This window comes from Genypterus blacodes, unplaced genomic scaffold (genome assembly GCF_046128005.1).
Source record: "Genypterus blacodes isolate CSIRO-AG114 ecotype Tasmania unplaced genomic scaffold, CSIRO-AGI_Gbla_v1 ptg000236l_1, whole genome shotgun sequence".
Classification (NCBI taxonomy): Eukaryota; Metazoa; Chordata; class Actinopteri; order Ophidiiformes; family Ophidiidae; genus Genypterus; species Genypterus blacodes.
Window position 1 is genome coordinate 58906 of NW_027467034.1, and position 21366 is coordinate 80271.

Here is a 21366-nt window from a genome sequence, read left to right on the forward strand (position 1 = left end):
AAGTTAAATAGATCCAACTAAAACTACTACAAATTAAAACAGGACATAACAAGAACACGAAAACAGAATCACAACAATTTGTTTGGTTGTGTTCATAGTTTATATGAACCTGAAGGCAAACTTGATGAATCCCACCTGATCTTAACTTAAATTCAAGATGAAGTCACTTGATGATAAGGATAAGCATGAAAGGGCAACATGTTTAAGTGCTGTTTACAAATTAAGCAAGTACACATAGTAAATGGATGGATAGACAAGCATGTGCCATGCAAAGAAGGCAAGAAGATGACAAAAATCAGTTGTCCAGATATGATTGATAAAAATCATTTATATCTCAAAACTAAATATTTATATACATTCACCTTCATTAGTGAAAGTCAAGCTTCACCTGATAGCATTTCATCAGTTCAGGACACATTTACAAAAAAGAATAGAAATGTGTCGAAAATATGACGAGAATTATGACAATTAGTTCAACCATTTTGCATGTTCTGACCTATGCAATGAACTAATACCAACATGTTTTGGGGGTGAGACTAATATACAGAGAACCAGTATAATCCATTTTTGATTAACATAACATAAGAAATTGATAATGTAGGAAACAGCAGACAATTGTACATGATCATTTGCATGAATGTGCCAAAGCCTCTGCAATCTGTTCGAAAGAAGGAGAAATTTTTTTTTATGATATGCACAACTACACTAGAATAGATGATTCGGAAGTTGAACGTAGTAGTATTGTGAATTTCAATTCTGATTTGAGAAATTAACAAAAGCAATTGAGAAAAACTTTAAAGTAACGGTCGTGTCTTATACTGTATGTTGTATAGATTTTTTCTAATGAATATAGTAATGAATATCATGCATACTAACAAACGTCCAGGATGAGAATTTTCTGATGAATCCCAGTATCATCTTGAATCTGTTCTTACACATTATTAAGCTGGGCACAAAAGGTGGACAAAAACGCACAACTCAAAGAAAAGTGGTTGCCTTGTCTGATACACAAGTCAGATGGTCATACACAAAAAGCCTTTTACATGAAATAAATGCTGAATTGTACTCACAAGAAAGATACTGAGAAAACCTGAGACAGATGGGAAGGAACACAGAGACTATGAGAGAGAGAGGAATACTCATAGGGGGATCAAGACAAGAGAAGTTAGTGATTTGGGATTAGACAGGGCTTGGACCAAGATACTGACACGATAGGGTTGGAGTGGACGATGACACAGGAAGACACACGAGGGCAGCAGAGGGAATCTGAAATGAGAGAGGATGTCAGTGACTCAAAAGTAACATGAAACAAGGAATAAGGAACAAAAACATATTTTTGATACTCTTGGTGAATAAAATGTCTCGCTGAAGTTTGTGGCACTTTTGCAATTTTGTTTTGTTTATTACAGAGTGGAAACCGGATCACATGGCAATCAGAGGAAAGAAATATTTTTCACATTTAGTGGCCCGTCCAATCTCAAAAACTTATATTTGACAATATATCTGACAACAATATCTGACAAATAAAATGAGTGTTTTAAATTCCAAGATTTAGAAAAAAATAGAAAAAACGATTATATGACCTCTACTCTGCTTAAATGTATTGAAGTCTAATACTTCAAACTGTTTCAGTACATTTTTAAATCCAATAAGTGTAGAAAATAAATGAATAATCTATCAGGGATTCACATGGCGTGACATTCCTCTGCACACTGTTTAAAACTGGTAAGTCCTACTGTCCTACTGGATATCTCATTGAGAGATTGATTACAATAGAAATACCTCACAATTTAATTTATCCTATGTAGATTTTAAACATTATCACCCTTCCCTCGTCAGCATCAGAAGCAATAACTCATGAGACATATGTTTGTTTTGCAACTATCCATCTGTTTGACTTGTCAATGAAAAATAATGGAATTCACAGAAAAACAAGGACGACTGGAATCTGAACAAAGCACAAGAATGTTCAACATTGAAATACCTCTGGCTGCTGAATGCAAACGGAGGAAGTGCCATTCTTTTTCTGCTCTTTTGTTTATTGTTTTGCCCAGAAGGTCAAGCATTCTTATATCACACTCTTTTCCTTATTCTATATATTTGGGCCACTAGATGGGGCTATGATACACAGAGACATATTGTATATAACTGTGTCACAGTGCACACTCTATGTTTCTCAGTAACAGTATCACTCACATTTGCAGCATTGGGGTTTGGGGTCTTCTTCATTCTTCATATTATTGAGCTGGTATATAACTATATATATATAAATTCAGAATTATGGATGCATTTTGTCAGTAAAAAAGTTCTACTGGAAAAATACAATTCTTCAATCAAATGTAATCCATTTTGCTAAAGTTGAATTTAGCAAAATTGTCTACTTGTAGTATATGCAGATGTTTTTCAAAAGTAAAGTATATGCTTGAGAAAAGGAGGAGTCAATTCATGGAGATAATCTGTGACACTAATGTATGTAGCTATGATACAGCTAGTACGTAGCGTTCTGTATATTTAAATATATATACATATATTCTAGTTACATATGGTTGATTATTAGTTGAATTATTTAGTCGGGGATAGTTTATTTTTATATTAAGGATCCACTAATATAGAAATTCAAAGCAAAGCTGCACATTTGATAACATACTGCACCATATCAATCCAAAGGTCGAATCAATTTAATTGAGAACCTATTCAAACTTGTGTTAAAAGCAGTGTGGAAAACTAAATAGATTTTGCAATTCAAGATGTTGTAATATCATTTCAACAGCAGGTGGCACTACTACATTGCATCACATTGGGGCTGGTCATGATTTTCCTCTCATGTCCTTATACTGCCAACAATGATAAGCATATTTCCCCATATGAATGACAGAAAAAATACATTTTCAGAGATAATTAAAAACCAGTGAACACAGATCTATAAGGGTCCTCAATTCTTCATGTAGGTGGTGACATCATTCACATGAGCTCATCCTGGTTCGATTGCTGATCCAACCTTTGACCTTTCATCAGGGTCAGAGTCTTTTCAATCATAATGAGAGCATGAAGAGCAAATGAGGCGTCCCTTTTTGACACCAAAGAGAGCCAGTTAAAACCGGTTTTCAGGGCTTCACAAGGATGTAATCTCATCCATCCCAGCTCAAGTGTTCACCTGTGCTGTGTACCAGCCAAACCCTGGGTGAGTCAACAGCTACATAGAGCCGTGCTTCACCTCTACAGATCACTCTCCTAGCCCCCCTCCCTCTTCTATCAAGCATTCTCTGGCAATCTGTTTCTTTATCTCTTGTCTTTGGTCACGCCTTCAACTATAATAATACAACTGAACAGGCAATTACAACTCCAGCCAAACAGATGGCAGCTCTGATGAGAGCTCTTGGTGGTGGTGCTTGGATCTGAAGGGAGAAAGCATCTTAGCCCAAAAACATAACAAGAAAATGATTAAATTAATATGTGGTTTGGAGATATGCAGCCCAGATTGACGGGAAAAAAATGTATGGCCAAATGTGACACAGCAAGCTGCCAGAGTACAGAGACATACCTGCATGATGACTCATAAATGTGGGCAAAAATAAGTGTAGCATTTCCTATGGCTTTGATCACTCTATGCTCTTCATCTTATGGAATACCACTGAATTTCCCCATCATCTAAGAGTCTGCAGATACGTGCACTATTATTCTCATCTGCTTTCACTGATGATGCCTCATCTTGACCTTTCCGTCTTATTGATACAAAAAGCTGAGCAGGATTTGTGTGACAGTGATCTCTAGCTGTCACTCAGAAGGTGCTTACGCCTTACTAGATACACTCAATGGGATTTCGTCGTCTTTATAAGTGCTGCTGACTGGGACGCAGTAGCTGAATGATGGGACAATGCTCTCAAAATCAACAATCCTCAGCTTTCTGACAGGTTAGTGCACAAGTGCACAGAACTGTATCACATTAACTTAGAATTCTGCTTGCTCAGCAGAAGTTGTTGTTTATGGTTGGGTGTGATACATCTGTTTTGGCCAGCTGACAGCTGATCTGCTTATTGGCTTTACTGTAAGGTGCCAGGCTGGCTGGTTGGATGGATGGATGAAGGAGGTGGTGTGCTCTCTAAAGCTCTCCCCGGCTCTCTGATTGCGCTAAGCTGAACAGGTTCAAAACTGGTTGTGGGGCAGAGAACGTGTCCAGAGCACATGCAGGTGGATATAGTGTTCTGTAGGTTATACTCGCTGTAGTTATGATCGACACATGCTGATCCTGCATTCTGCTCTCTGCACAGCTCCCTGTGTCCTCACATCGTGTGTCACTGAGAGCTTTCATTCCATAATGTGAGGATGGGGGAGAAGATCCTCATGCACCTTATTCAATTTATTGGAAAAGCGTTTGATTTCATCCTCGCAACTCGAGGAGCACTCATAGGGGAACATACCTCTACCAAGGCCGAACAAGCAAAAGAAATTGAAAAATAAAAATCTAATTTTGAGAGAGACAAAATTGCAGGGCCTTCGTTTCTCTACGTTCTCTTCCAAGAAATGTTATTCTAGATGGTTTGTTATTGTAACAAGCAGCTCCAACTGGCTCTTAAAGGCACTTTTTCAGCAGTTTATCTTTGGATAAATTTATTATAAACTCTCTGAAAGATTCTTTATGTATTATTCTAGACAGTGTTGATATTGATACTCTGTGTTGTAACATGACCAATTAAATAGATCATTTCGTCTTCAAAGGCAAACTTGCAGGAACGACAATAAATACAATATAATGGCATAAATACAGGGAGAAGTGTGATTTTCCATGTTTACTCTACATTAAAAATAACGCATTTACTGATCATTTCCTTGTTCTATCGCCTTTCCACTGTCAGCTGGAGATACAGGTTGCAGAGGCTGGAGTCACCTTATATTCACCATGATGACTAACTCCATTACCATCCGTTTCCCAACACTAGCTGGCTGGTTACGTCCCTCACTGTCATACTCGCATCATGTAGCCCTGCTGGGGTTTCCTCAGAGCCTCATCGCTGCTACACTGAGCCGATATCACTCATCACATTAAGAGCCTAAACTATTATAGCCTAATAAATACTGGGTGCCACCTTCTCACTCAGATTATCAGGCTGATGGTGATTATCGGCCAGGATAAAGAGGACGGCTCACATTCAGGAGCAGCAGAGGAAGGATATGGATTTGGATACATTTCACATTTACTTCTAATAAACTTTTCTGTACCTTCACCAAGGAGGTTGAGTTTTTACCCAAACAGCTCAACCAAAAGAAGAACCTGTTTCCTTTTGTTGTGGATCTGGATCCAGGGGAGTATCCTGGACGTTTTTGATTCCTTAACATTGGGCAACGTCTGAATATGCACTAATCTCACATTTGTTCTTTTAATAACAAATAACATATATTTGCTGATACTGATTGAACGATTGTTTCTGATAAAGTAAAGTGTTTAGATCCACAGGCAATAACTAGAACAGTGCCCAACTGAATTTTATACATTTTCTATATATATAGATATATTTGATAAATAAATTGAGGAATGTTTGGATTATTTTCAAATCTACATATACATGTATAAGTCTTCTGTGTTAACATACTGTCTACTGTGGTCATATTCTAATGTACTGTAAAAAAAAAAACACTCATTAAACTCTAGTATAAACGTCTTGCATAAGGACAACCTGTGTTAAAATATATTTTGATTTCAACCACCAACACCACTGTCATCATCTCTATCAAGCTCCAGATCAAATCAAGGTACATAACTGTTATGTAATACACCTTTTTCTGTACTACACAGTCAACAGTGTCACTTCAAATGCATTTCCATTTCCAGTTAACTCCCCTGTGCTGCTGCTGTATATTTCACACTTTCCCTTCCCTTCCACAGATGCTCATGAGAGAGACATAATCAACATTTCAACCAGCACATTTGAATTATTCTGGAAGAATTACCTACCATATAATATAGGTGAAAGGTTATATGTAAGCAACACAAACACAGACATAATGCAACTCTCATACTCTTATAGTTCATGTCTGATCACTGATTATCAAAATGAGTTTGAGTTAGTGTTTGTGTCTGTAAGAGTATTATCTTAAAGCCTATATTAAAACACTGATTCTTGAGAGTCGGGACAAAACACTTTCTGAAAAACATTTTTTGAAAATGTACACTATATTGGTTAGAGTTATATATTCATGTAGATTAAGATCAGTGCTATTTAACCATGTAAAGGTGCAGGCTGGAGGTTAAAACACATTTTTAATAAATTCACATGTTTACCTTAAAAACTTGATTTGTGTCAACTACGTCAGACACACTAAAAGTATATAATTATATAATATAATTATATAATAGCCCAACAAGAATCTTACGTTCTGATGTATGTTGTAATAGTGTTTAGTTACTCTTATACGCAATAAAATATAATATATAAACTAACGGCTTAATTTCACACTGTTATGAATACACAGATTTCTAAAAAATTGCATTTTCAAACTTTATCTTTTATTTTACCACTAAAGAAAAAAAATCCTTAAGGGAATAAGACACAAGAGGGTGTCGATCTGATGATCCTTTATTACTTAAACAACAAAAACTGAAGAAAGAGTTAGTTTTTTCCCAGAAAAATTACAAAAACATACATATGAGGTTGCTGATGAAGATCTGACGGTGTTGACAGGAAACTGACGGAGTTGACAAAATTGTATTTGCATTTCTGATTAATGAACAAATGCTTTTTTAAACAGATGGAAGTGACAATAGATTAATAAATAACAACTCCTTGTCTTATACTGAACATATTTTTCATTCAACTGAAATAAACAAACTGTAAACAGCGTTTCAAACTATAACAAATTGCACCATTTCCAACTATTATAAAAAATAAGTGAAGAAATGTTATTAAGCTAACAATCAGCCATAGGTGATGCTGCAAAACATGGCATACTTCAAAACTAGGAAAAAGAAGAGAGCAGGAACACACGTGTTGAGGAGGTGCTTACATTGAAAAAACCCACTATGCTTTAAAGCATGAATGCTGTCAAACAAGGGACTTATGCCTTGAGCAGCAGGCGTCGGACATGCTCACGCTCTATGAAGTCCATCACATCAGGGGCAATACTGTAGATAACTCTTGTTCTGGATTGGACTGGTGATGCATTTCCCATTAGTTTCACTATGATGTCTTGAACTGGTTAGAAACAGACATCCTTCTTGCCACACTTGGGCTTAAGCTTTGCTGTTGGACCATGGGGATGCAGAAATTCCACTTTCACATCTTGATGCTCAGTATCCACAGCAATGGTCTTGGAATCAGATGTCCATTTACTTAACATGACTAATTGATTGATTGATTGATTGATTGATTGATTGATGTAAAATCTTAAAGGTGCAGTGTGTGTTCCTACAACCAGATGTTGTGCAGACAAAATCAATGTCCAGTGGAAGTAGTGGGAGATAAGACACAGCCATTACAACATTGTATTCCTTTACTATGTTCTGCAGAAAAAAACACTGCAGCTAGCTAGCTAGTTTTTTGGCTATTGCTAGCTGTCTCCATAATCTCAATAAAATACTTTCATTGAATCCAATATGGTTTATTAAAAGGTATCATAGCAGAGAGATGGTGTTGACATGCTCCAGCTGTGACCATAGGGAAATTGACATTGTTCATCTAAAATATCAAAAAATGTCAAACAAACCAGACAATGTGTGGTATTGATGTATTCACCACAGCCAGGGGAATGAAAAGGGACCCTCAGGGATATAGCTGACCATGCTATTGCCTGATTTAATGAGGTTTATGACAAAATCTGATGGAGTTGACGGAAACAGAGGACACAACTTTGATAGGCAGATTTCTATGGAAAATATTTTTAGATGTTCATGGCATGCATTGTTTTATACATTCATAACCCTTATGTTTGATTTGATATAAATGTGTTCACAATTGTAGAGGTTTTTACAGATTTTGGGGGCTGGTGAATATTGTGACCTCTTGCTGAGGACAAGAGAAATAACATGGGCCGTCTAACCACTGGTCATACATTTAAACAAATATCCCTCAAAAAAGTAATTATCTATGCTAAAACAGAACATCAGTATTCACAATTCCTTTAGATCTAACTTTGTGAGTATGTCAATCATTATTAATTTATTTATTTTTGATATAAATAAGACTTGTCTATGTGGGACATGTTTTGTCCCGACTCTCAAGAATCAGTGAAAAACAGGATTGTGCAGCACGATATGACCCACTTCAACTGGAGGAAGCGTGTGATGCATAATGAATAATAAAGTGTTTTGTCCCTTTGCCAAACGATTGCACACCATTATGTCGCATCCCGTAATTAACGGACCCCGGCGGCTGTTAAACTTATTAGCTGGCGATGTGGAAGTAAACCATCGTCGACCACAGCGTGACTGCAGCAGACAGCATTGTATCTGCTCCTCCAGTGGCGTAATGCCTGACGTTGGTCCGTGCAGATACGGATCAGACTACAAAGCAATAGAGCCTTATCAGCTTTTCTCAATCATGTCGGAAATGATGGATGCTGGGAGGGGGTTAGGGTTAGGGTAAGGGGTGGGGCTTCTTAGGAAGATCTGTTATGGTTCTATCACTTCTTGACTGACTTGGAAACAATGAGAAGTTATTGAGAATCTTTGTGGAGGTGTTGACTTGACGAAGGTTTGAGCTTCCATGCAGCCAAAGTAAACAGCCTTATTTCTTCTGGGTAAACCCTGAGTGTAGCAAACACATTGTTTGTCGTAATCTCACATGACAGATTCATGGTGGGACACCAATATTTGAAAAGTCTTCTGATTATCTGTTGGCTCATTAACTGCAATTACATGCACTTTACAACTTAATGCAATCAATAGTTTTTCCAAATATGTACCAAATAAATATGTAAACACCACAATGTGATTGGCACTACTAAAAATATGCATTTCCTCAACTGACAGAATCATATTGCAATATGCAGAATGTCATATATCCACAGAGGACAGAAGAATCCTACTAATTTTGAACATGTATGAGTTTGTTTATTTGCATTTTTGCCTTTAATCCCAATAAAGACATAGACTCATACTACTGACCACATGTGAACATTGTGAGTGTGTGAGCTGCCCCAGTTAGAAGAGCAATAAACACTCTTTTACACACTTCCACTATCATTTACAGTCCAGAGTCCATACTGTCTTAGATAATTATGAAACTTCAAAATGATCATATTGCTCTCATGAACTCACTGCCCAGTGACACGTTATCTGTCTGTCAAGCACTTTGACCTGCATTTTATTGTAGTTATAATACCAATTTTATCTCTCTATCAGTGGCAGTTTGCACCTGAGCAGTGTGCAGTGCCAAGTCTTTGTACAGCACCAACATCCACTTGTTACATCATATAATTAATGTTCTTTCTGCTTGTGCACAGGTTGCCCAGGGTGTTTCCCTGTCCCAGTCCCTGTCTATCATCTATGATAAACCATTACACCATTAAACATACATTAATTTCTGTACCACAGTGTGATATGACACTGTGTAAAACCAATACATCTGCTGTATCTATGGTATATTACACAGGGGGTTTACACTCCATGAATAAGCTGCAATCTGACCAAAATAAGCAAGTCAAAGTGGATAAAAGAGAGGATTGGTAGTTGGTATATAAATAGGCTGAGCTGAGGTCTGCCATTGTTGCCGGGCCTGCCCCGGGATCAGCTGCACCTGCAAGGCGAGAGCCAAGAGAGGGGAGGTGGTGGGGGTGCGGAGGGGTGGGGGGTTGGCAGACCGAACAGGACAAAAGGCGTGAGGGGCAGAACAATGGCATGGCCCTACGGTGGAACTGGAGCGAGACAGCATGTCTGCAGGGCCGCCGTCCGGCCGGTCCCAGAAGGAACCCGGTGCGCCTCACAGGAAAGGGCTTCTCTAGAACTGACTTACACACACAAATACAAACACACAATGATACAGACAAAAGCGAACAATGCACCCCCCCGCCCCCCACCCCCATCCTGACCAAGCCCTGGACATGACTCTGCTGCAGCTCCAGGGACTCATCTCACACAAAACTCAAAGAACAGACTGTCCTGTCAGGCCAAGCATGAGACGGACACACAAAGGCACGCGGTTATTAAAGGTCAAAAACATTTCAGGGCCTCTGACTTGCGCGCCGTCTGCTTACACAGCACATATTCTTAAGATTGTCAGCATTAATACCAGACTGGGCTGGTTTCTGTCATTTAGTTCTAATTCAAATGAAACAGCGCAGCAGGGAAACAGCACATGCCAGCGATTGGTAAAGTACAGCATGACCTCAAGGTCACAGGTTCAATCACAAGATATCACCAAGATGAACCAAACTATCTGTTACTATCTCATAATTCACATTCCACACCAAAGAAGTGCTGATCATTTATTTCTCACTGCTGTTTAGGAGGAGATGAAAAAGTCTTTGCATATTTGCACTGGTAAAATAAGTGCGCGTAGGCAGACCAGCTGAACAAAAAGCCGCCTGCATCTGCTCAACAGTGTCATGGTCGCTGTGTTACGTATTTGTCCTTTGACCCTTGATTTATTTGTTGAAAGTTTACTACCAAAGTAAATATGGGATGTTTACCCTGTGTGAGGCATCACAGTGACTCTCTTGCTCGTCTATCACACATGCGTGGGGTCACAGTGAGTAGACTGATACCAATGAGACACCAGAGTCTCATTTGGACAGATATTTGGAATAAACAGGGGGTTGGAAGTTATATTCCTCTTTGTGTTCTACACTGATGAAGAACAGTCAAAGAGTAACAGTGGATAACCAAACATGACTCAACAGGGTGATTTATTTATTTGACAGCTTATTTTCACCATATATGGTGATATTTTCGCTCTGCTGCTGTGTGGTCAACATGTGCGTCCATCCCATGTTTGTCAAATCAGCACACAGTTACATCGACAGGAAGCACCGCTGTCGCAATACACCGCGTGAGAGCAAGCTGCCATAATGTTTTGGATGTTTTACTTGGGATGCGGGTGATGCGTCACGGTTGCGCTGTGGGTACGATCCAGGTTGCAGAGGTCACCGCCAACGTAGGCCACTGACGCAACACACAAATATTGTACCGGAGCACATTATGTAGCCGAGCAGTGGCTAGCATGCACAATACACGGATTCATCCCAAAACAACAATGAGGACCCTGGAGCCCTGCGGCTCTGCTGTCGCACAATTACATCTGCACAGAAACAATCAGAGGCTCCAAATTCCAGGAGTCCTTATTTTGACACGATGGAATGTGTTTCATTTTCAGTCTGTCTCGTTTGTGTTCCCACCATGAGCTAATCCGGATGATGCCACTACACAGATGGGGGGCCCCCTGTGGGAAACGCTGTGAGTCAGACTGGCCGGCGCACTGTCAACGCCCGGTCCTTTTCTGCATTCTTCTTCTCCTCACACCTTCAACCCTCTTCCTGTATTGAGCTGTGCCTCTGGATGACACTTTGACCTTTGCCCCATCCTGTCCAGCCATCCGAACCAGCTGCCCGCACACACGTTGGAGAAAATAGGGCAGAGCTCTGATCTGAACCTTCAAATGCACCCGACAGAGGAGGCGGGTTTGTCATTTTGAGCAGACGGGTGCTGGAGGATTATTGTGACACACTAAACAGTCATTCAGTGGTGCCTTTGTTTTCACTTTCAACTAATATGTGGGTGAGATGCAGCAGCTGTAAAAGAGATTTACCTAAATGCTGTGCAAAAATGTGTTTTCCCACTTTTCATTGTCATCAACGGAGGGGACGATGAATTCATCACCAGTGTGCCACGTTATGACTCTTTTAGAATTCCTTTATCATTTCTTCTCCTCCAAAAGGATTTATCCCCACATCGCTCAACAGAAATTCCTGCCATCGAATGTTCTCTCCACAAACCACACAAGTTTTATTTTAAAATAACTAACACCACCATGTGAAGATAAAGTCTTTTGCTTAGATACTTTTTGCCTCATTAATTCTGAACTGCATTGGTGATTTGGATGAGAGGAGATTCATTATGTTGAAGAATTTGAAATGATCTCTGATGAGCTGTAAATAACAAATGAAATAATCTCTCACCTAATAATAACAACTTGAAGCTTCATAATATATACAAACAATTAATAAGATAAAAGAGTAACCAACCTTTGAGTTGCCGTGGTTTCACTGAAAACTGCCTAGTTGGAACCCTAACCCCAGCAGATCCAGTGTATTTGTCACAGTGTTACATCAAACTTTGCAGAGCTAAATTATTTAGGATTGGAAAATTGTGACATTTTTTCACTACCAAATATTACAGGCTTTGGTGGGTGTTTGATGGAAAACCTCCTTAAATATCAACAAAGGTCTGTTTTTCTATCCCTAAGAAATGGTCATTAAACAAAAGATCCAACAAACTGAGCTGAATGATGATAACGTAAGCTAAATATAAACGAAGGAGAAGTCTTTGTTAACATGAGAGCAGCCAAGTGTTAAAGCACAGACCATCCCGGTGTTTCATCAAACAAGGTGGCTGTTGGTTTCATGTCTTCCCGGCTGCCGGATGACTAATCCTAAGCCTGCGTACAGCTCATGCTTAGTTCCTCAATAGAGGCCCTGGTTTGAACCGGTCTGCGCTGGAATCAAGACAGCCACTCCCCAGGCTGTGATCAGTAATCTAACCACTCTGTGTTTCCCCTCCTCTTTGTCTTTCTCTCTCTGACAATCCTTGGCTACATTTCTGAGTAAAAAGGTCAGATCTCCTCATGTCTCCTTGGGGGGCAATAACATGATAGTTTTTTTTCTCTTTGTTTGAGCAAAAGACTAAAGACGAGATCATCTTGTCCCTCGGGCATCAAAAACAATGTGTGTGTTCATTTAAGCAGTTAGCACAGCACACTGCTCTGTTCAACACAAAATATATAACATATATTAAACAGACAAAAGACAGTTTATAATCATTCCATATGCAGTTATTTACAATTTTCTATGTTTTTGTTAAATGATATTGTCCTTCTTTTCTTACCGTTGCCTAACCACAGTCGGGAACACCCATGCTGTCTATACTCTCATCTACATGATGTTTTGCCTCTTCTGCTCCCCACCCCCACCTCCTTTATCTTCATCACTCTGTCCTCTGCATGTCAGGCTGGGACCCTGCCTGCAACCGTGTCTGTTGACATCAAAGCGCCTGCAGTGTCTACGGCTCATGAAAGGCAGGAAGAGGGTGGGAGCGTCCAACGCCGCTCAGCGCCGCCAACACAGCAACGACTGCCAAGACAATTGCCTTCAGTGTTTAGCTTTCTTTCTATTAACAATTGGATAGCCTTAAAAGGGAAAAGGAGGAAAATAAAAGCAGGAGCCCTTTGTGTGAGACGCACGAGACCCAAGGAACAGCTTAAAGATAAAACATAAGAATAGACAACACAGAACTGGGAGAAGTGTCACTTTAAAGGTCAGTGAACGGTGATGTCTGGTATCACCGCTTCATTAAGAGAATGTTATCTGATATTTATGGATAATATGGGCCAGTTGATCCACCACATCCCTGTGAGTGAGACATTTTTCGAGGAATGTCCCATTATAACAACTGAACACAGCATCCAAACTCATGTAGACGTTTGATACTGCTGATGAAACATGGAGCTTATTGATAAATATATTTTTGCTTTATAGTTTTGAGCTTGTTACTTGAATTATTCTTCATGCTTCTCTTTGTTTAGTCTTTTTTCAATACATTAATAAAAGATCTCTTAATTGCACGTGTTAAAATAAATATCTGTGTTTCTGTGATGTGGCATAAGTATTTCCATGCATCAGCACACAAACACACCTTTAACCGATTATTCACCGGAGACTTCCACACCCTGGAGATACAGACACCTGAGCTGTGTATGCGAGTGCAGTCAAACGCTGTCGTGTGTAACAACCCAGAGAACTGGTTTGAACCGGCAGGGGAGCCCGTCAAAGCAAGAAGATTAGCAGGCAACCACCCGAAGCATCTGTGTGGCTGCAGTTACAGTAAGCTGACGTACACACCCAAACCCGGATGAAATGCTGTAAAATGCACTGAGAGGGTATAAAATGGGGCGTGAGCGTACAGATGATTACTGTGATGCTTAATTTCTAGTTTGTGCCTTGGGGTTTATCAGAAGGTAAGAACGTGATGGTGAGGAACAGCAGGTCTAAACCCTGTAATGCTACTTAGACAGGCTGTTATCTAGAGAGCAGGGATGATGTGTTTAACGCAAACACACACACACACACACACCACCTTCCCCCACCCCCAACCAGGACCAAACTGGTTTACGCCGGTACGGTTGAGGCGTACACTGCAGAAAGGGAAACCCAGTGGTGGTTAACCACATCCGTCCATGAGTAACATGAAAACCAATTAAAATGCTGCTTCAGAATAAAAGCAGGATAATATAGTCTGGTGGAATAGACACATGGCCGTGTGTAAAACTAAGGCCGTCCTGGATTACATGACTCAACATTTACTGCAGACAAAAGCATCAGTTTCCATCTGTTTCTATGGTGATGTGGGATTGTTTGACCCACTGATTCATTGTTTATGACTAAGAGGGCACATCTGTTGGACAGCAGATGTCTGTGTGACAATGTGTCTAAATTCAACATGTCCAGTCTTACCTGCAGAGAAGATATTTCCACTTTGATTTTGTTACGCTGCAATCATTTCCCCACAATTATTTAATCAATTCACCTCAAAGCAGATGTTCAGCAGACACTCTATTTTAGACTATGTGCCTATTTTTGCGCACCTCAGTACAAAAGGTTGAACTGATTCCTAAGTTCACACCAGCCTAGATAGAAATGTCTTTGTTCTATATGTATTACTCCTTAAATGGCTGCTCCTATGTCAACACACCGGTCTGCATGGGTGTAACACAATCTGCAATTACGTGAAAGGATGATCATCAGATCATCCAATATTATTATGACTTTACAGTAATTTATGACAGATAAATAATAAAGACATTCAAACCATCTTAGACAATGAAATAATTTATTGAAAATGACAAACAAAGTGTTTTCCACTTGCAGATCTCTGTGCTAGAACATGTTTGTGACAAATCACATAAGTGGCTTCCAATGAGAAGCAGCTACAGAGACAAAGGCTTGAGTTCAGCACTCAGGCATGATTACAGGCACCGCAAAGTCTCACATTCTGCTGATTTGCGCATCAGCATCACCAAAGTAATGTGCACCAAGTTTTCACCGTCACGCTTCCATAGGAACGCATCTCAAGTCTCAGTGAGTCTTTCAGGCTCTTCATAGTCCCAGTCGGTCGAGTCTCCAGCGACTCTCCGCCGTCACTTTTCACTCGTGAAGCGACGGCCGCAGCTAGGTTTCGTCCGGGCGAGCGGTTTGCTCGGTGCTCGATTCACCTCCGCACCTGATTCTCCTTTCTGGGCGACAGGTGAGTTCCCATCCGCGGCCATATCGGGAGTGTTTCGGCTCACGAGGAGCCGAAAGAGAGAGTTGGTAGAAGGGCTGAAGAACACTCAGCGAAGCTTGAGCAGCTGCCGGACCATCCCCGCGATCTGGAGAAACTTGTCCTTCTTCCGCTGCTTCAGCGCCATCAGGGCCCGGGAGGTCTCCTCGGGGTCCTGCGTGTAGGAGAAGATGCTCCTCACTCGCTCCTCGGCCTTCATGTCACCGGTTTTCTGGAAGAGTCGCATCAGCGCGTCCTGGTTGACGTTCTCAAAGATGTTGGCCGCGGCCTTCTTGCGGTGCGCCGTGTCGAACTTGTTCCCGTGGACCGAGGGGCTGACCCGGCGGCTGTCTGAGCTCACGTAGCTGGACATGGTCTGCGTCTCTGTGGGGTTGTGCGAGTCTCCAGACGCGGCCCGTCACCTCGGTGTGTGTAAGTCGAGGCTCTCAGCGAGTGTGTGGAGCGGAGGAGCGCCTGCGGGTATTTATAGAGCAGCTGTGGGAGGCTTGGCTCCGGACTCCCGGCAGTGACATCAGCGGGGAGGAAGCAGGAGAGGCGGCGCCTGTCTGAGGCTGCAGCTCTCCAAGCAGCTCTACATGTACAAACCACATGCAAAATATGACCAACTGCTCCAGACTGCTATATGCATCATACTGTGTGTATGTATATCTATATATACACAACACAACAATACATGCACCACTCAACCTTCACAAATCACTCCTCAGATTGTCACGCATCCTGCAAAATTACATTTAATTTCACTACATCTGGAGAATTCATTATGAAAGTCATAAAAATGTTATTCAAATGTGAACAAGTCAAGTCTTCTAGCAAAAGATCCAGTGCAATGTTTTATATCATCGAAGAGAAAGAAAACCTGCAGAATTTAAATCACACATTACTTTTAATAGTTTAAGGAAATTACTGTGGCAATATGTTGTGTTTACGTTCATCTGAGTCATTTGTATGTTTTTGGTTGTTAGTCTAATGATGAGCTGGATGAGTTTGTAAACCAAACCAAACTAAATGAAGTTGTTATTTTGTTCTCCTGGGGTTTACACTCACACACACGCAGACTGTTGCTGTTATTTTTCCTGTTCCACTACCATTATACCAACAGTATATATGGTGGTTCAACAGAAAAAAATGAATTATATAGTTGTTATAATTTTGGCAGTTGTGTATTTGAGACATACGTTTTCTTCCAAACTAACTGTGTTTCTTTATTAACAGATCCCCCAGGAACTATGATTTTTCTGTTATGATGACTATACAGTCGATTCCATCTCTAAAAATATTATTTAGCTTCCATTTTTGCTTCCAGAGGGGAGGGAATGTGGCCTGTGTTTACATCTCAGGGGTGACCCTTGGCCCAGCCGGGCTGATCTGTGTAGATAAGGCTGTAAGGCGTTCCCCCTTCAGACGCAGGAATATAAACTCAGAGCATAAACAACAGGAACGGTGTCAGCTTTCGTTAAACCTTGTTCGCCTCCAAAACCTCTCAGTATGTTCTTGTACAAGTGTTGTGGAGTAACCGCACAAAGCTCAGTCCCTTGTATGGACAAAGACAGACCAGCGTTGTCGCAGAAAGTGCATTTTATTCTCCAGAGTGTAGAATGAAGCTCTATCCATGCAGGAGTATGCCAGGCATGTGTCACTGACGTGTGCTGAGTCTGAAGTAAAACAATACCCAGATCCTCTGTGACAGCTTTGTTTTACAGATCTGTCGGAACATTGCGTCGCCACAGGATACCTGTCTGTCGCATGCTGGCCTTACAGTTATGACTGGAGACATGGAAATATTAATGCACTTCTGTAAAAAAAGAAAAAAGAGTCGGGTGTCTGGAAATGACATATTTATGACCCCATAATTGTTCTGAGGCATCAGAGACAAGCGATGCACAATGAGATCTTTCAGCAGGCAGACGGAAACAGAAGCCTTGAGCTGCTGACCCTATTCTCCTGTGCACACCAAGCAGCCAGGCTTTATCATAACAAAAGATACTCTAAATTTAACTGGGGTCTAAAGGTTCTGTCATCTTGTCCCACTGGGGAAGGACTGTCAGGAGACACTACTCCCTACAGTGTATCCTTTATAGATAAGACTCCTCACACAGATACCTGCAATTACACACATTTGACTAAAATAGCATGATTGCACTCTGAAATGTCCCTAAAATAGAGTCAAGACAAGATAAGAGTGTTATGAGAGAGCCTGGCTGAATGTGGCTATGTTTGACACTCACAAGGTCAATGCATTATCAACAGAATTATCTCATCAATAAAACGTGACAATAACGTTAACATTGTTAACTGTGAAACCAAATCATCAATATTGAGTGATTGCATTTGAAACATTTCCACAGCATAACCGCAGAGACATAAAGTTACATGATTTTATTCAGACTGGATGCTAAAATCCTCCAAACTGATCTCATTGTCAGATTTTGTGGAATGTTACATAATGTGTTGGGTATCCTCTAATATGGAGCCCATTTGTTGATCAGTGAGCCAATATTCCTCGTCTGTGATGGAAGTCTTGTGAGAAGTGTTCAGGTTAATGCAGGACCAAAAGAAAGCTAGGAAGGTTGAATTGTTCCTGAAAAACAAGCCAACCAATCAGCATGCAACTGAACCTTCATCTAATCTGTACAGACATTTATTGAACACACACACACACACACATGCCAGGAAAAGGAGCTAGATGTGACGATTGATCAGTTATAAGAACATTGATTAACCAAGGAAAGTTGCTTGCTAGTAAAGGCTTGAAGATGTTTCAGTTCAGACAGACGGGTGGGGATTCCCAGGATTTCACCTCAGGGTCGTTGACACTCCTGATTAGTCCTCCTGGACGACCCTGGGAATCCTCAGCAGTCGTTGAAGTTGAAGAGTCCCTGATTATCATTTTGAATTAGTTCCACCCCCCACCGTTCTCCCAATCATGGACAATGGAGATTTAGCTGGAACTCATTTGGCCTCAGATGACATCACATCAACTGTGGTCACTTGTTCTGGTCTGCTGTAGCCGGCATCACCTCCAGAATTAAGTGGAGTCGATTAGAGACTACTTTGATAATCTACAACTCTGAGATAGATCTTTGTGTGTCGGGCACTGAGTATAAATGTTTCTGTTACATTTCTATCATTCCCACTTCCGCGCAGCACCTCCAACCACAAGTTTGTCTTACATGTATAACATTTGCAGCAATTACTGCACCTATTTGTACAGCAAGAGTTAGTGAATCGTTTAGAAGATGTGAAACTTGCAAATGTGACTGGTAGAACAAAAATAAATGATTGCTGAAGAAGTGGAACAAGCTGACACAAGGATATTTTTTACACACTATTCAGAAATGACATATTCTAGCCTTTAAGTCATTTTTCTCCCTGAATAGTAAATGTACTTTAGAAAGGCCCCATTTGCTGTTTGCAGTTCAAATAATGTGCAATAATATGCACATGTTCCACATCTCTAACAAGATTTCAATGTTCAATACAAGCAGAGACCTTGGGTTACAGCTGGACTTTGACTGGTGGTACACGCTCAGTCGGCAGCTCTTATGATTATGATGATTAGGATTATTTGTCTGGAGAAGCTAAACGCTGGTTACATACAAATATGAACTATGAACGAAGGGTTAAAATCACGGTAAAGCAAAATGAGGAGAGGCATTAAACAGGATGAAGTGACTTATGACCTCACATTAGCACACACTAGGAATAATCATGAATAATGAATCAATAGCTACTGCTTGGTTACAGTAACCCTAAGAGGCCATTGTTTTCATATCTGAAGTGAGAATCTTACAGGAATGCCATTGGCAGCCATCGCTGTTTAGTGGGTGGTTGATTATATAATAGTAACACAGAAGAGAGAGACATTTGGGGAGAGTCACTAGGGATCAGATGTGTGTGTATGTGTCTGTGTGTGTATGTGTCTGTGTTGCAAGGACAGTGAATACAGCTTTTGGTGGTGCATCTCCATCACCAGGCTGCCATGAAGACGTCTGTTTCTATTCGCTTTACACCTGCACCCATGTGGCACAGAGTGTTTAGCAGGGTCAATGTAACTCATCTCTAACTGCCTCTGGGTGCTGTAATGTCAATTTCAACAGTCACTCACAAACAACAACTTGGCCAATGACTTAATAATACATCCATTTGAGGGTGGAATGTGGTCTGTTTGTAGCGATACAGATCCAACAAAGAAAGAAAGAAACTTAGCAGGCAGCTGTGGCAGAGCACAGTTAGAAAGCCAGATCTGGGATTTTTTTGTTGATAATTTCATAGCATAGAGAGATATTGTAAGGTTTCTGCACTCTCAGTGAAACTGAAACATGCAACAACCACTAATTTGTAGCTGAGGGAATGCTGATTCAGAGTGCAGACAGTTTTTATGTATATTTATAGTTACAGAAATAGATCCAGAAACTAAATGTAAATGTATTTTTAGAACAAAAGTTGTCCGTTCAGCTTTGTTTTAGAAATGAGCTGATGATGAGTGCCCTTATTCTCTACAAATATGATCATCAAAGTTCAGGAATTTGCTCTGAATGTATTAAGATGTCATCAACCTGATGAAGTATTTATTTCCCTCCGTGTGTTTTGGTGTCTAGCTCAAATCTTTTAATAGCAGTTAACTTACAATGTCTAAAACTTACATAAATCTGCTCAATATCATCTTTTTGGGAAGTGAAATGTGTTTTACAACATCAGACTCACAATAGACTTTCAGACAGAGAACGACTGTCACACAAGGCCAGAGGCGAGTTCATGTTTCCTCTTTTCTCGGCTCCACCCTTGCATGATCCCCCTCGCAGCCCCCCCGGGTTACAGGCCTACACATGCAGATTAAATGACTGAACTTGCATGGACGCCCAGGCAGTGCAAGGCAGCATTACACTAAACCGGCTCAATCCGGCTGCTACAAAGTTCACGACCGGCTGCACACAGAGGCCCGTAAGCCAAAGTGTACTGTACATCTGTCCACGCCAGGATGCTGAACACTGTGGACGGATCCAGGCCCCACTGGATCATGTGGATCAAATAATGGCCAACTGGTCGATAGGGTGGACGTCGATAGGTAGTGGGGATGGATGGCAGTGAAGGCATCAAGGGGACATTCCAGTAGTGCAGACTATTATGACCTCCATACTGTTCCCAGGTTAATGCAGGGTAGGAGCCTGTAAATGACATACTTACGTAAATACAAGGACAAAAACTTCAGAATGTTTATCAACATGATAATTGTTCTTGGTAAGTACACTTCATGGTTACAATGGTGCAAAGCTCAACAGTCAGCAAGCATTGGCCCTCAAACAGCAATGTTAATCTACAACGCTGGACGTTTCTGTTTATCATTAGCCGATCCTACAGCACTTCCACACTGAGCGAGGTAACCCTGTAAGTGGTGGCTTATCTGGCTGACACAGTGGTAATACAAGGACGGCAACAAGACAGCACCGTGGGTGGAGGTAGGGAGACGGATGGGACATTGCTAAGGTTTGCCTGGGTCACCATAACACTGCGGCTCCAAACAAGCCGTGACTCAGCGTGTGTGATGGATTGTCACATCCTGTTACACTGAAAGCAGCAACTAAATCCATGGAGAGTTTCTGGCTCTCAGCTCTAAATAACAGAATAAGCGACTCAGTGGGATCACTTTGTATGGAATATTCATGATAAGGTTCAGAAATATTTTTCACACAAAGTCCTTTTCTTCATGGACCAGACAAAACTACGTATCTCCAGACGTATCTACTTAGAAAGGGGGATGCACAGATTGTACACCTTAAATGTGGTTTCCTGGTCACTGTATAAAGGGTTTAGTGGCTGTAGAGAACGCTGACCTTTATGACATCACAAGGGTTAATTCCTGCTGGTTCTCAAGAATACTAAAC

At 40.8% G+C, this 21366-nt stretch overlaps 1 protein-coding gene across 1 annotated transcript; it reads right to left on the reverse strand.

Moving 5' to 3' along the window:
* Nucleotides 1–15014: 15014 nt before the first annotated feature.
* On the reverse strand, nt 15015–15930 carry tcima (transcriptional and immune response regulator a). The gene has a single exon (XM_076170978.1). It carries the CDS (start codon nt 15831–15833, stop codon nt 15531–15533), a length of 303 nt encoding a protein of 100 aa, XP_076027093.1. The 5' UTR covers nt 15834–15930; the 3' UTR covers nt 15015–15530.
* Nucleotides 15931–21366: the final 5436 nt, after the last annotated feature.

Coding starts and splice junctions, on each gene's coding strand:
- tcima (XM_076170978.1), bottom strand. CDS start 15,833: ATGTCCAGCTACGTGAGCTCAGACAGCCGCCGGGTCAGCCCCTCGGTC.